A 17,104-nucleotide genomic window follows, 5' to 3' on the forward strand; every position below is an offset into this window, starting at 1 on the left:
ATTGACAGAGAAATGGGCTTTACGCCTAACTCTCCGTTTCATAGGCTGAAAACTGTGCGTTTAACGCGCACACCTTGACCTGAAAAATCCTGGAGCACATTTGGCTATTACAGGCAAAATTGTTTTCGTTTTATAAGATCTCTGCTCTAAATCAACTATATAATTCTTTGTTGGTGTTTTGATATTAAAGTCGGCCTCGATTCGGAAACATTGACGTCATAATGGAATTTTAGAAATCATAAAGCTTCCAAAAATGATATAATGATACAAGGTCGTTAACTTGCACGTGATATTAGGGGTGTTAAGGGGGAGGTCGTACTTAGGGGCGTAAAGGGGATGTGGGGGAGGGGAGGGGGTATTTTTGTTAATGGTTCAGCATAGAGCGGCATACCCGGGGCGCAACTTTCATCAGACAACGAACCCTTTTGGGCTATGTCTCTATTTGTGTATATAATCAAATCGAAAAGCGATAAAATTTATTCTTTACTCATTTTATCTATACTATATACTCAAACTTTTTGTTTCATTGCACTTCTTAATAGTCTGGAAAATATGGGTGCGAAAGAATCGGAACCAAAAACAGAAAAAAATCTACTTTGAATAGGCTATTTAGTTTGTTAATGGGGAACTGCGGTGGTTTAAAAATTAGTTATTGAATATTGGATGACAGTTATTGTCCCTTTATGATTGGAAAGCGTAAAACCTCTCCAAAAATGGCAAAGTAGCCTAATGTATAATTCACTATACTATATACTTTCTCCCTTTTCCACCCTCTATCCCAAGGAAACGGCTGTTTTTCAATTCTCCTGTAGAGAGGGTAGATAAAATTAATGTTTTCCTCCACTGAACACAAGCACTGCGATATTTCTAAGCCTCAACCCGCCCCTTTGAAAGCCCTCTAAAGAGTGAATAAGTGAAAAGATTTGATCCGCCTTTTGTTCACATGTGAATACTTTTCCATTGTTAACAATCGACGTCAGTTTAATTTCGTCCCCGATATTTGCGACCCAATCTATAAAACGGAGAGGTAAATTTTCTCTTATTTTATCCAGGTTTTTTCTCAGGAGCGATATTTAAAAAATTGCCGATTTGAGCTTAATTTATCTTTCCAGCCGTAAATGGGGGAATAACTAATGCGCGTAAGTAACTTTTCGCTTTTCACCGTTTGCAGAATTATGCAGCGTAAAAATAGGCTTTTATATGCAATTTTTGATACTAGAAGCTAAAACATGAAATTGAAATTTAACTTTTTTACTTGGTAATAAATAATAATGAAGAACATATCTGTTTCTCTAAGTAAGGTCCCTAATGTTACCTCAAACCCCTTCTTTGTACACAATTCCACAACGTTACAATTGTTTTTAGCGAGCTTCAAACCAAAATTTATGAACTTAAGAGTTATTGTTGATATTATCATTTTTTCAAACAATTTGCGCTGAGGTGAGTCTAAAAAGCAGTCTGGATACAATTCTATTTCAAAAACTGTACCAATTTTTTTTGTTTCCTCGAACTATTAAAAAATAAGTTGCTTTAAAATAAAGAAATTATCTGCAATAAGTACTATCAATAGCACTGAAATGCACTAAAGCTATACAAACCTTTTTCTGATTATGCGTTAAGGAAATTTGAGTTTTTTCAGCCCATATTCAGTTGGAACATTTAGGTCAAATTAGAATGGCCTGAAACAAAAAAAACCAACGCATTCAGTGGATTTCAACGCATTCAACTTCTTTCATCCAAAATTTAAGCGTAATCGGTGTTTCTTATTCAATTAGCAACGCTGAAAAAAGCTGACATCTCAATCTGTGCGGTGTTCCGCCTTCAGTTAATATTGAAAATATGATGTTGGTGGTGCTGTGTTTGGTCGTCAGAGAGCCAGGCTAATCAGCTTGCTTCAATGATGCTAGTGTTGGTAGCGTTTAAAAAAAAACGCTTGCAATCAAGTTCTTTTTGGCACAATATTTCCAGATATGCACAAATCTGGCACAAGACTGTTGTTGGTTGGGGAATTAATCGCAGCCTTTTGAGAATAAAATTTGTTCTGAATTTTTTTGAAAGCTTTTATCTGTAGTTTTGTGCGATAGAACTCCTGAGTATATAGTGGATGAAAACAAAATGAAATTAGTGAATCTCTGGTTTTTACCCATCTTCTCACATTTCCTCATTTTAACGCAACATATTTAATTAATTTGTTAAAATGTTTTTTTATACCATGAGATAGCTGTTGTTGTTCATCTGATCATCCGAAGTCCATTGAATCTTACATTTTTTCAGATAGATAAAATTATACTTCAGAGTTTAGTACAAAAAAAACTTCACAAACAAATATTTTTTTCCATTTATTTCTTAGAAATTAATAAGGTAAGTTTTCTCAGATCTTTTAATTGAATTTTTGTTCCTGATTGTTGAGCTGAAAGTATCGTAATATTAAGTTTTAGAATAAATTGTTTGGAATGTTTGTATAGTCCCACGAGTTGCGAAAGAATTTTCTTTTTTCCTCTAAATTTCACAAAAGCAGTGGATTGGCACCAGTTTGCCTATAACACCAAAACGCAACAAATTGGCGCTGTTAAAAGTGAAGCAATTGTTATGCAAAATTCAGTGGTTTTAAAGCCATTGACTTGCCCAGACTGACGGACAATTTTGTTCACCGATAAATCATAGTAATTTTTATTCTGTTTTTTATTGTGTCAAGTTTCATGATTCACATGCTGAACTTTTCTTCTAAGTGTTTTTTTTCAGATTGGAATTACTTTCTGCGAAGTTATGCCAGAGAAAAAATGCAGTTCAGAAAAAATTTCAGAAAAAAATGAGAGAAAGTAGGCTGTCCTAATTTTGACAGCCTACATTCTCTCATTTTTAATTTTTTTCTGAATTTTTTTCTGAACTGTATTTTTTCTCTGGCATAACTTCGCAGAAAGTAATATCAATCTGGAAAAAAAACCACTTAGAAGAAAAGTTCAGCATGTGAATACTCTGAATTTTTTATGAGAGAATTACATTTAACAAAAAATATTCAGTCTAATTACAGTTCCATCAAAGGACTCAACCCCCCCCCCCCCAATAAAAAAACACAGGCCTCTTGTGCATTATATTGGCATAAAATGGTCGCTAATAAGAGCAAATTTTCTACTGGGGCTAAGTTGGTGGTTCGCAATTTATCGAGGTTATTTGTTTTTACTTTTATTTCATGCAAGCAATTGTTCCATCAATTCTAACAAATATTTATTTGGGTTATGTGACATTTAATGACGTGTGAATTATTTGTTGTAAACCCACAAATTTTATATCCTCTTTCTGATTTTTGCATTCATTTATAGATTTCCATCAGGAAATTGGGGTAAAATTGTTCCGTATTTTGTATTAACTTTTGAAACTTTTTCTACTCGTACAGGCGGCATCTTTTTGATCACACTGGAATATTTCACGGCCCATTTATGGCAGTTAATTTCAACTGACTGATAAAGAAAAACAGAGTGCGTAAAATGTCAGAATCTTCTGTTATTTCTCTCCTTAACTTGAATGGTAATGATAAAGTTTTCTATTCACGTGTATAGCCACAACAGTTATTGAAATTTGTCTGTTTATCATTGAAAAATTTACAATATAAAGGTACGTGAAATGTGTGCTTATTTCTTAGTGCAAAGAGTATCTTTGCAATTTTTGTCCTGAGTTTTTGTCTTAGATGGGAAATTTTTCATTTGTGTTTTGAATAGATTTTGCAAAAGTGTAAAACCTATTGCAATTGTTTTAAAAAATAACAGTTCAGAATTAAGTTTAACAAAAGTTGCACCCAAAAGGCGAAGAAAAGTTGTCTATAATAAATAAATACTCAAAACTGAAACCATTATAGCTCAAACAAAAGTAGGGAATAGGAAAGTAAAAGAATTATTATGCAATGGTGAAGCATGCCCGTATAATGTTAGTATATATTGTCTAGATTATGTGAAATAGCATTTTCAATAACACATGTTTGTATAGTTCCTTACTAGTAACGATGTATTTTGTTTCTACTCTCTGAATCAAAGAAAGACCTATCCCACATTAATGTTTCCCGGGCAGCAATCAAGTGAATAATAAAAGAATTAATACACAGACCATATCCAAACAAATTTCCAAAGGTAGAAAAAGTCTTCACTTCAGTTTTATTTTGACTGTTTACAACTATTAGAAGGTGATGTGTTGTGTAATTCCCATTCAAACTCATATAGTCGCTACATAAAGAAACACATAACTCATTTCATACATTATCCGTCATTATTAATAGAATTTTCATCATCCACTATGTAGACATTTTTGCATTTCTTTGAAAAAATTTTTGTTCATGTAACTTTTTTCGTTATGATTATAGTGATTACAGAATCTTTTCTGAGAACGCGTTATATACATTCCCCCCTTAAAATTACACTATTGTGAATTAAATTGAAATTTACTTCATTTCGGTTTAGGCTCTATTTTGTTGTTCATCAATTAGCTGCTATTTCTTTAGGGGGCCATTGTTAAAATTATTAACATAAATGAAAAAAGAAGGTTTTGTAATTTGCATTCGCAAGTCAAGTTCCAATCCCCGTCATGTTAGATTTCATAATCAAGAGTAAAATCTGCTTATTCAAACAATTATGACGTAAGCCACAGATAGATGTGCTTTAGCCTTCAATTAATTTTTGCTCATTTTGCAATTGCTACCCGACAGAAAACAGATTATTGATAAAATCGAGAAAAATATGAGTGATATGTTCAGCACTATTTTCAAATTTTGGCCAGATTAAAAAACTGCAAAATAACTCATTTTGCATCTAAAAGGAATGTAACTGCTGGAGAGGATTTTATGAAAGCCTAACTAGAAAAAGCAGCGTAAAAACTTTTGAGGTCAAATTTTGTGACACGCTGACAAAATTCCGTTTATTTCCTAAAAATAAAGCTAAGCAATAATTATGCTAACCTATTGGCGATCATACAATTTAATTTAATAAAATTAATTATAGAGAACGTATTTAAAATAATAAGAATGTTTTCAAATTTGTAAGAATTTTTTAGGCATAAAATTGAAATTAAGTTTCTTTGAAGCCATCTAAAGGGATTAGTTAGGTTCTAAAAACTTGCAAAAGAATAGCAATATATTTTTATAAAAGAGAAAACAGCACTATTGCGCCTATTATGAACCTAAAAAAAACCATATTTTAAAAAAAATTGTTTAAGTTAAAGAAATCAAAGCTTAATTTTCGTTTCAAATACTGCTTTAACAGACGTTTGATTTATTTTTTGTTGCAAGAAGTCACTCAAAAAGTTATGGACATATTTTTGCACTTAAAAATGTTTCAATTTTGTAAAAAAAAAATCATTTCTATCTTTTTCATCAGCAGATGCAGGTGTTGTTTTTTTTTCAGGTGCCAGGTAAGATAAGAAAAATTAGAAAACTACCAAAAAACCAAAAAATGAGCGATGAAACCTTTCTTTTGAAAAATATTTTGGAAAAAAAGTTCTTTTGAAGCTAATTCTTAATTTGGAGTCAGGAAGTGGAAATCATTATGACCCTATTTTCTGTTGAATTCTGTAATTTAAAACTAATAACCCCATCATTTCAAATGTAGTATGTTTTTACGACTCGAAGAGGAGTATTGATATTCTAAAGGTTTTTACCACTCGAAGAGGAGTATTGAGATTCTACAGGTTTTTTAAAGCAGAAAGCAAGTTTGTTCATGACTTGAATTTTGACTTCTTTCTGTTCGAGCATTTACCTCCGTTTTTGATTGTTGACTTCGAACATTGGACTTTAACAGTAGCTTCGTTTGTAATATATAGTAATTAGGAACTGCTGGTAATGTTCAAGGTGAAAAGGTCCTTTTGAGATTTTTTGTTCCCTATATAAGTCACCCCTAATTATCTAAACTACACCGCACAATCCCCCCCACCACCACCTGTCTACACCCCAACACCTACCTACCCCACCCGTCCAAACACCTACCTACCCCCCCCCCCCCCCGACGCCCCCTTAACCCACCTCCCCCCCAAAAAAAACTTACCCCCACCTACCCCTACCCCCCTTCACCTAGCTATCCCCAACTACACCAGCACTACCCACCTCCCCAACCTATCTACCCACCCAACCACCTACATACCCCCCCCCCCCACCACCACCTACTATCCCCCCAACCGACCCCTACCTCCAAACTACCCCCTCCCTTCACCTAACTACCCCCGCCTACCCCCCCAACTACCCCGGCACAACCGATCTCCCAACTTATCCACCCACCCCACCTAGTTCCCCCCGCACCTAAAAAATTGTCGGCATTTTTAAAACACTTTAACGTGGTTTGTTGGGCTACGTTTGTTTTTTTTCTCTTGTCTCTTTTGATTTTCTGATTTCGGTAAGGTTATGTTAGAGATTATAATGCACGACCGTTCGAGTCGTTTTCCGGTATTCTACCGGCTTTGTTTTTTAGCAGAAAGCAAGTTTGTTCATAACTTGAATTTTGACATTTTTCTATTCGAGCTTTTACTTCCGTTGTTGATTGTTGACTTGTTTTCGAACATTGGACATTAACAATAGCTCAGTTTGTAATGTATAGCAATTGGTAACAGTCTGTAATTCAAGGCGAAGAGGTCAATCTGAGAAAATTTGATCCCCTTTTACTACCTAACCCTCCCTCCCCCCAAAAAAAAAAGTTTACCCCCCCCCCCCACGTACCTAACCCCCCCCCCCCCCAACGTACCTACTCCCCCAACGTACCTACCCTCCCAACCCCAACGTACCTACCCCCACCCCACCTACCTACAACCCCACCACCACCTAACTACCCCCGCCTACCTCCCCCCCCCCAACTACCCCAGCACTACCCATCTCCCCAACTTATCCACCCACCCCACCTAGCTCCCCCCACACCTAAAAAATTGTCGGCATTTTTAAAACACTTTAATGTGGTTTGTTGGGCTACGTTTGTTTGTTTCTCTTGTCTATTTTGATGTTCTGATTTCGGTAAGGTTATGTTAGAGATTATAATGCACGACCGTTCGAGTCGTTTCCGGTATTCTACCGGCTTTGTTTTTTAGCAGAAAGCAAGTTTGTTCATAACTTGAATTTTGACATTTTTCTATTCGAGCTTTTACTTCCGTTGTTGATTGTTGACTTGTTTTCGAACATTGGACATTAACAATAGCTTAGTTTGTAATGTATAGCAATTGGTAACAGTCTGTAATTCAAGGCGAAGCGGTCAATCTGAGAAAATTTGATCCCCTTTCACTACCTAACCCTCCCCCCCCCAAAAAAATAGAGTTTACCCTCCCCCCCACCCCCCCCCATCCCCCACCCCCCACGTACCTAAACCCCCCCCCCCCCAAACGTACCTACACTCCCAACCCCAACGTACCTACCCCCCCCCCTCGTACATACCTACCTACCCCCCCCCCCCCCACGTACCTACTACATACCCTCCCCGCAACGTACCTACCCCCCCCCCACCTCCCACCTACCTACACCCCCCACCACCACCTAACTGCCCCCACCTACCACCTCCCCCCCCCCACCAGCACCTACCCACACCACTGAACTGAAAAAAATTTAACGCTTTTTATGTTATAATGGTCTACTATTTTTTTTATTTCTAGTGTTTTTTTCGATATTCTGATTTTGTCCAAGTTAGGGTAGAGATTATTTTGCACGACGATTCGAGTCATTTCCGGTATTCTACCGGCTCTGTTTTTTGAAGTGTTTGTGTCTCTCCAAAAAGAGATCGACCGACCAAATATTTCATAATACAGGTAGGTTATTATGATTCTCTTTGCCTCAAAATAAATTTGAAGTGTGAAACACTGATGTATAATTATTGAACCTCTCATATTTTCGCTGATTTTGTTGTGCTACTTTTCCTTGTAGTGGGCTAAGGTAACAAAAAAAAAGCTTGTGTCTCTGAGAAGCCCTATTCAATTTTTAGCTCAGAGAAAAAGGACTGGGGCAACTGTAAAAGCAAGGCAATATCCGAATAAGACCAGAACAAAGTAAGATTGCGATGAGAGCATTAACTACACGCTGAAATCGCTGTTCTTTTTTAATTTTTTTTTGGTTTATCTTGAAAGATATGATGATTCCTAATAGTGGCATTGGCAATCGAAATTTTCAATGCATAGGGCGTGTTTTGGCAACCATAACCTTATCAATCTTTAATTTTGTTTCTTAAAGCTCCTTCAAAATTCATCAAGACTTTATTGACTGATTGGAATATCAGTGTCCGTGAATAAGGTGCGCGCAGTCTAAAGGATACAGTGTATTAACCCAGCTGGTTATAAATTAAGCTCTGCTACTTCAGCAGAACTTTTTGTGCAATGGTAGCATGCCTGGTGGCAGTTCTGGAGGTAGTAGGTTCGAGTCCTCTAAACTGTAATTCTTTAGCGGCATGTGAAGGTGACTAATTCCCTATGGGTTGATACAACAGGAGTTCAAATTTACAGGACAACTATTTGTCCGAGACTAGAGATGCTTTTGTTTTGCCTGTACAGTTTTCACGTTGGACACTGCTTTTTCGTGATTGTTAACATTAACTAATCGATTGCGATCTCTTAAGGAAAAAATTTGAAAGTAAAGAAACAGTTCATCGATATACGTTGTGATCATAATTTCAAATAAACTGAACTGGTTGAATTGGAAGATGAATTGAGACGTTGAAAGATCCCGAAAACCATTTAATTTCCGAAATCTTTATGAAAAAAAATAGTATGATTCTTTGGAAAAACTAAAAAATAGAAGGGACTCGTAGCTTTTGTGAGAAATCTCGTTTCACACCTCGTGTCTTAATTTTGTAGTTTAATGCCCGATTTAAGGCAGAACAGTTGTAATTTCAATTAAACCCTTACAGTCTAACTGAAAGCGTTTTGGCCATGCAAATTCGTGCAATTTAGCACCCAATTGTATGTGAAGGTCATAAAGCTATTTTTCTACCTACAAATTACCCTAGTAAACTACACTTACTTTCGCGATTTTAAGAGCTTTTATCATTTTAGTAGCAAAAAATGTAAGTGGAAATCACACGATTGAAATAGGAAATTGGATTACATATGCTTGCATGAATAACTAGAGCAAGAGAACTTGAAGTTCAAAATTTTGCGATCTTCTTGTGAATATTCGAACATTTTTTCACCCTAAAACCTATTGTGAATAAATATATAAAGTCGATGGGCAAAAGTTACTGAGGTCCTTTAACGACTGGGATGACTGATTGTTCATTTCTAAACTACTACGAATCACTTTGAGCCGTTTAGCAAAGATGACATTGAATCACACAAATTATCAAATTTTTCGCAAACTTGATGTGCTGTAAAAAATAATTAACCATTGAAATATTTTGCAAGAGAAATTGTTGTTTCTTTCGGACAGCTCAAATGTTCCCACAAACTTACAGTTCTACAAAATGCTCTATCAGATTAATAGTTTAGCGAGTTTTTGTCGTGAACTTTTTGGAACTCATATTATAAGGAACAAAAAGTTCCTTTCTTTCAAAAGCAAGGTTTTTGTATGGTACGGTACGTTTGGTTTGTATTTTTTTTCGTTTCATAATCATTCAGTGCAGATTCATTTTTGTTGTTCATAGCTATTCTGTAAGAACTTGGTCATTTTTTTCACAATAATTTGGAAAATAAGGTCTACATCAGTGGATATGCGTAATCACAAATCAATCTATGACACTTTATTAGCTAGTTTCTTTTAATGAACTTATTTGGTAATTTATGTCTGTTATAAAATTATAAACGTAAACTAAGTCACTCTAAATTTTTCATATTTGTGTTTTTACAATTGGTTTGAAACGAATATATGAGAAATACCAGCGTAATAAACAGGGATGTATCATACAATTTATGAAAGGTGAATAATGACTTTTTACAGTTCCTGTCATTTAAAAAATTATTCGATAGTTTATATTTTAAACACAAGAACTCTTTTGAAGCTTTGTCAAATTAAAACAATTTACTGATTGAGTCAATTTCTCTTGTCGATTTTAAGCTACGAGACAGAAGATGATTACATTGAAAATTTCATTTTCAAAATATTTAGACTCAATTGCCACGATTTCAATACAAATGGTAATATACCCGTTGAGACAAATCTGAAAAAGAAAAGAATTACCTGTACTTTACCCCTGAGCACAGTACAGTGAACAAGTACAGCGATTCTTATTATGGTTCCCAATTACAAGGAAAGTTCCCCTAGTGAAAGTATGCGTTTTTAATGCGCAGTGCTGTGCCATTCCAAAGGACATTTATGTAAAAATTGGCTGTGTTTAATTCTGATATTGTTTCTTCGTAGTTAGGAAAATTGATGTTTTCAGGCAGGTCAACTACAGATGCTCCGATTGTGAGAGTCGCAATAGGGTCTATGATCTTACGCATATAGTTTGAACGATGCTGTCATTTTCCATTTTACCTGGTAACTTCAGCAACAAGGAAATTTTACATCCTTCGCAAACTGTTTATTCTATATATTTCATTGATCATTAATTGTCTTTTATTTATTTAAGTGTGTATAGCTTTGCATAATACAAATGCGGTCTATGTTCCGTTCATTTTTTCACGGATTTGTCTGTTAATTTTACACTATCTCTGTTCAAGTTTCTCAACAATTATTCAAAAACATACCTCATTTGAAGGAGCTTAAATGCTCGCATCGTTGTGTGGGGTCTTTCTCTGATGTTTTTAGATCTCATTTAAATAAATTGAAACAGTAAATTTGCTCTCATTTTCTTATCTGACAAACAATGTTGTGCAGTTTTTCTCTCTTCAACTTTACTTCTCTTCAAGCGGTTGTTATCATAAACTACTAAAACACCAAAAGCAACAAGGTGGCTTGGTAATGTGCGTGCGCACTTAATGTTCTGACGCCACTCATCAAAGTTTTTGATTTAATTGTGTACAAAATGAAGAGATTGGTTACTTACAAATATTCCCATACTGTTCGGAAGAAAAAAAAACAGTGTTATATACCGCAATTGCTAAATGAATTAAATAAATTCATGCCGTATTAAAGCACGGATAAGAACTGTTATTGAAAAGACTAGATAAGATAAACAACAAAGTAAGCAAAAACGAAAAACATTAATTAACTCAAAAAATATCTGTTTTTAAAAAAAAACTTAGTAACAAAGTCAAAATACCATCAGATGCGTTTTCAACTACATACACTCATTTTTCTTCATTAAAAAGCAGATGTGATTTGTCCTTAATGGGACTAGATAACAAATAGATTTAAAAGGGCGAAAAAATCCACAGACTTTTTTTGAAACCAAATATTTTCAGGTGTCAAAGCAATCATCAGCCATTATCTAAAAAACACTGCATAGATTTACTCATTTGTCCTATGGAGCCAATGGGATTTGTCTTTGATGAGACTAAGTCATATGGTTACAAAATAACAGTAATTACAAGCCATTTAGGAAAACCCAGTATATTGAAGCCATTAAAATCATTAGCAGTTAACGCAAAATTGTATTTTTAAAATAAACGAAATAACAAAGTTTTCTTTAAAACACGTAGTATCAAAGTTACGAAAACCATTAGCTTCGTATTAAAAGCTGTAAATCCGGTTATGGAAATCTTTGTAGGAAAATGAAGAAACTTGCCAATAACTAGATTGATTCTGATGACTACAAAAGAGCAACAAATACGGGCGTAAACCTGGGTTTTAAAAAATTTCGGGGAATATTCGAAAACATTTAAACCATAAACTATTGACTGGAAGCTACATAAATGAACTTTCAGAACTCTCATTATAGTGATAGTTTATTTGGGTACAAAAACGAATCAAAAATCTTATTAAATATCCAAAAAAAATGTTAAAACTCAGTAGTATCAAAGATTATGAAAATAATGTTAAAGCAAAATAAGGATTTTTGTTTACTTAAAAAGAAGAGAGGACATGCCATCAGCGAGACTGAGAGACAAAGCTAGATTTTTAAATCAGAAAGACTAAAGTATGTCAAATTACAATTTTTTTTTACTTTTCGTAAATTGCTTTTCAAAGCTGTGACAGCCATTAGGTATCAAATGAAAGCATTTAATAGATTCAAATAAAATGTTTTAGAAAAAGAATTGGAGTTATTATTGATGAGATTAAATTTTTGGACTACAAAACGCGCAACAAACGCAGGGAAATTTCAAAAATTAGTATACAATTTTTGAAGAAAACAGTGCCGAAGCCACAAAAACCCTGAGCTAATCCATGAAAACGAAGTATATGCTAATCGTGTCTCTCTTGAACGTATTTCGAATCTTTTTTTAATGAAATTTGGAGATGATAAAAAATTGTCTCTATTTGAAAAGAAAAAAAAACGAACAAAGAATTTGTGAAAAGATTTAAGAACAACGGCGCTCGAATTCGATAAATATTTTAAAAATAATCAAAATTATCTGAAATAGAAAATGTTCAGAAAAATTATTAACCTCAATAAATAGACGTCTGAATTCAAATGGCGGTCTAACGATATCACTTAAGACTCTCCTTGATTTTTTATACCGATCGGCGAAATTGACTGAACAGAAAAGCCCAGTTGATCATATAATTCCCCCCATCACTAGGTTGTGGTCGGAGCAATTTTGCGCTTGAATCTTTCTAAAACTTTGCTTACTGATTAAGAATTTAATCGCGATGAAAGATTTTGCAATTTTGCTTTTTTTGTCTTCAGTCATTGACAACCTCACTTTTTGTGTTATCAACTTTGAATTTTAGTTCTCAAATTTTGCTTACAACTCAGACGCCTCGCAGCGCAATTAATGCTATCCAATGAAGCCCAGAAACCTATATCTGTTTGTAATTTCAACTAGCTGACTTTCAAGATAAACATTGTCGAAATTGCTTAAAATCTTAGCACAAAATATAATTTGAAGCAACTATTTGATACAAAAATCTTAAATTGGACAAAATGTTAAAAGTGAACAAAATTACGTGAAATATCAAATGTCGACAAAAAGCTTTAAACCTCGGTAGCTCCGCGAAAAAAGCAAACTTAAAACAAATTTTTTAAACTTAAAATTCCACGCCTAAATGGTTTTCCAATGATACCACTCAAAACTCTCTCCGATGAATATATCGATAGGCCAGAATTGACTCAACAAAAAAACAATTGAGCATATAGTTCCTCCCTCCACCGTGGTGAGGTCGGAACAATTATCCAGGTAGTGATAAAGAAGGTGCAATGTTTAAGCATGGTTAGTGAGAATGCATGCATTTTATTTTTCTTCTACTTTGATTAGCGACTTTAAGGGGGAGCCACCTTCGAGAGAACTTTGAAAACATGAAAACAAATTGAAACTAACAGGATGCTTAGCAAGTTTTAAGGAACTTAAATGGCAGATTTTGCCTTTTGTGGAAAATTACCGAAATTTATTATAAAGACAATTTTGAAATTCTGAGACCATAAGACCATATTGATATAACCTTGACTTTTGTTTCATTATTTCCCCCTCCCTCTGAACTTATGGAAAATCCCGGCAAAATTCTTCCCAGTTACTGTTCGACATGCACGCCTAAATCTATTTAACTAAACAAAATATTCACGCGTATTCGTATCTCTCGTGAAAGTTGAATCGAAAACTTTTGGTATTTATTTCAGATAATTTCTGAAAGATTAGCAAATTTGGTGAATTTTGTGTGAAAAACAAACTTAAATAATAAATAACTAGAGTAAGTATCATATGCGTGACAGATGTTTTGCCATTGAATTCGAAATCGCTTTCAATCCAGCTTCAATTTCCATCTATAGGCTCAGGGCACCCGCTTTTATTTACATTTTCAAACAAATAATATTTGAACTGCTCTTTGCTTTGTTTGTTTTAAAGTTATTGAAAATAACAATGTGTCTTTAGTCTGCGATACCGCTTTAATCATCCATAACTTCCAGGTATTGACGTAAATCTTCTGCCGAGCTGAAATACCAACCGAAATATCAACAGTTAGAAATGGACGAAGGATTTGAGAATGCTACCATTGCGGAATCAGCCAACGTGACTTTTGGGCAATTTGGGCCAATGATGCAATCTTACAATGATGACGAGGATGCGGCCTTAAAAGGGCTGATCAAATTTGTTTTCATCTTTATCCGACTTGTTATACAGGTTAGTTCTACCTGCTTTTATTTATCTATCTGGTTTGTAGTAACTGACATTTTAATTGAAGAGCTCAATTGAAGACAATGAAAAATGAGGACAATTTAGAACAACAAAAATTGAAATACTTTCTCTGATAAATCAATTTTCACACATTTCGCCTCTTCGTTTGTTCGCCTCAACGTCTGCATTTTTTTAGAAGGAACAAAATTGAACTGCCTAACCGTTGGGCATGAATGGATAACTGAAATGCATAAATATTCAAAAATTGTATTTCAGGATAAATCTCATCAAAAATTTTCTAGAATTATCTACTAAATGATAATTTATTAAAATTAAAGAATAGTGAAGAGTGGCTATTTGTTTTTCTTTCCAATTTTTTTTAACTTATAATGTTTAAAAAAATATGTGGCGTCGTAAGATAATCTTAGTCCACTTTATTAACTCATTTCCATGCCATTAGTTAACAGGCGAAAGTTTTAGTCCAAATTTGGAATCACAGCAACTCTCTGATTAGTGGCCGCTCGTCACTATGATTTATTAAGTGAATCAAAACCCATACAATGTGGTTTCAAATTAGAATAGTAAAACCCACACAGTCGAGTTTTCAGTTGAAATAAAAAACCCAAACAATCGAATTTGCAATTGGGTTAGCGGAACTCACGCAATCTGGTTTGCAATTGTGTTACTGAAACCCACACAATCAAAGATCATTAGACATTAAAGAGGCTTCTTTTGCTTGCAACTGGCTCACAGTTATGCACTTCTTGCTATCAACATTATAGCGTTTCCTCGCATTAGCGTGACTGAAACCGATTGAGCAAGCCTGCTGAAAGCAACTGACAAACCAGCTGAGTACAAACTTCTATTGTCAGTGAGCAGAACTATTCGCTTCAATGTCTTTCGGACCAATTCAGAAAGTCCACCAAATGATTCAAAAGCCAGGGGAATATACTTAGCACCTATGTTGGCACATTGTTGAGAATACCACTCGAACTTCCTGTCTTCCGCAACTCTCAGGGCAAAACTGGACTTCCTCGCCGCATTTGAAAAAACATTGGGTTGCAGTGGGGAGGTAATGGTTACATCCAGAGCTGCTGTTGCCCAGCAGACCAACATGGTAAATACACATCTCCAGGTCAAAAATTTGTTTCTGGCATCAGGTTTTTCTGCTCGCAAACTGGTGACAGCTCGGCAGCGCTGTGAGCGGAAAACAATTTTGTCCCTTAGCCGGTCCTGTCGCAAAATAATATCGTCCCGCCGATGACATATAACCGCATGATCACCAAGTGTATCCAAAGAACCTGTTTTAGAATAGGGCATTCTTCTTCATATATGAGAGCGCCAAGTCTGTACTTCACAGATGCACAAAAACCGTTTGGCATGATACGGAGGCCGCGAGACAGTAAGGGAGCTGATAACCATGCTCCTGATTGGTGCAGAGAGAGTGACAACAATTGAGCTATTTCTCTTTCGGACGTTTGATTTTCAATTAATTTATTGACAGCAACTTCGTCAAGGACCCCCTGTATTTTGCTTTGAGTAAGCAGCGATATTGACAAACCATTTATGTCATTAATCATTTATCATTTTGGTAAAAGTGTGATCTGCTGTCGCATGTTAGCCAGTTGTAAACTCTAATAATGTAGCAGTCTGCGATATCGAACCGATATAGGCTGCTTTTATTTGATCAGAAGTTTTTCGGATTCCAATTCCTGTCTTTTTGATAAGCAAGCATGCTTGATGCCATGACTCAATCTACAAGACTGTTCCAGTATATTCTCGAAAGTTGTCCTTTGAAGCAAGTCAAACTCCTCAAAAAGATTTACAGCTTCTTCTGATGTTGTACTGCAGCGCAGTGAATACAGCAGTTTTGGTACCCCCAGGCAACTACGTAGAATGCCCAGAGCACACTCTGGGATTTTTATGTACTCAAGGTTCTGCAGTATTTCTCAGATCTTTTGAACACGTTTATGTATCGAGGAAGCAACGAATTGGGGGGACCCGACAGCAGCACCCAGTATTTCATTTCCCTCTGTACTGTTTTTTTATTCTGCCATCGATCGCTTTCAGAGTTACTTTTGACCAGCCCTCACATTTGCCTCTTTTGAGTTCTAAGCCGCAAGTTTCTGCCTGAGAAGTCAATATATCTAAAGCCTCGTTAGGATCAGTTTCTTTACCAGCGATGATACCATCGTCAAAGTACCGACAGTGCTGGGTAAGATTAGGTATTTTTAATTCAATCTCTTCTATTACAGGCCACAAGGTTAAGGAGAACAACAGGGGACCCAAGGGACCTCATTGTTACACTCCAGTTTGACTTGTTACAGATTTGTTGCTATAATGAAGATGACTGTGCTGTTAGTAGCAATATATGGCAAATGATGCAAGACTCGGAATTAAAGTAACAGCTGCATTTAGAAATTGACTTCTTTTAAAGTAATTAAAGACATTTTTTCAATCGATCTATAATATTCCTGCATCCTGTGAAACCTACAATTTCTCAAGTGTAATTTTGGTTGCGTGTATGATACTTTCAACTCCACCTTTGTCTCCTACATCATCTTGTTTAGACAAGAACAGTTCGGCCGACTCAAATTGTATTTGTTTGACTTTGCCCTTTGCAACCAAACGTTGCGAAATCTCGTCCTGCGCTATCGGACGCTCACCCAAATTTAATTTTTTAAAGCTGTTAAAGAAGCACTGCAGAGAAATGATGCCATCGACAGAGGTAGCTGATCACTGGCCAAATTCACTAGCTTTGTTACGCATAAATATCTTGTTTTGATTGATCAGAAGCAGCGCAATTAACTACGTGCAAAAGGTGTCCGGGGTACATTTTAGATCAGTCAGCAGCTGAGAAATTGGGGAAGGCTTCTATTTAACCAAATATCTATCAAATTGTTGAGTTGTGCGCTGTAATCTTGAAATTGAAGCCGAGGTTCTTCATGCAGAGGTTGTAGATTTTAACGCTCTCTGAATGCTTGGATACTGTCTGGTGCTGCTCCATCGGATGACA

The 17,104-nt window shown here is 35.4% G+C and overlaps 1 protein-coding gene across 5 annotated transcripts in view; it reads left to right on the forward strand.

Moving 5' to 3' along the window:
• The first annotated feature begins 384 nt into the window (after positions 1–384).
• LOC142344115 (uncharacterized) overlaps positions 385–17,104 on the forward strand; it is a 76,857-nt gene continuing 60,137 nt past the window's right edge. The window contains exons 1-2 of one of the 5 annotated variants that reach the window (XM_075395614.1): positions 385–1,139; positions 13,881–14,094. In XM_075395614.1, the coding sequence (XP_075251729.1) occupies positions 13,939–14,094 (156 nt within the window). In that variant the 5' untranslated portion in view covers positions 385–1,139; positions 13,881–13,938. The other 4 variants (XM_075395615.1, XM_075395617.1, XM_075395618.1 and 1 more) reach the window with 4 other exon arrangements.

This window comes from Convolutriloba macropyga, chromosome 8, assembly GCF_964194025.1.
Source record: "Convolutriloba macropyga chromosome 8, txConMacr16.3, whole genome shotgun sequence".
Lineage (NCBI taxonomy): Eukaryota > Metazoa > Xenacoelomorpha > Acoela > Convolutidae > Convolutriloba > Convolutriloba macropyga.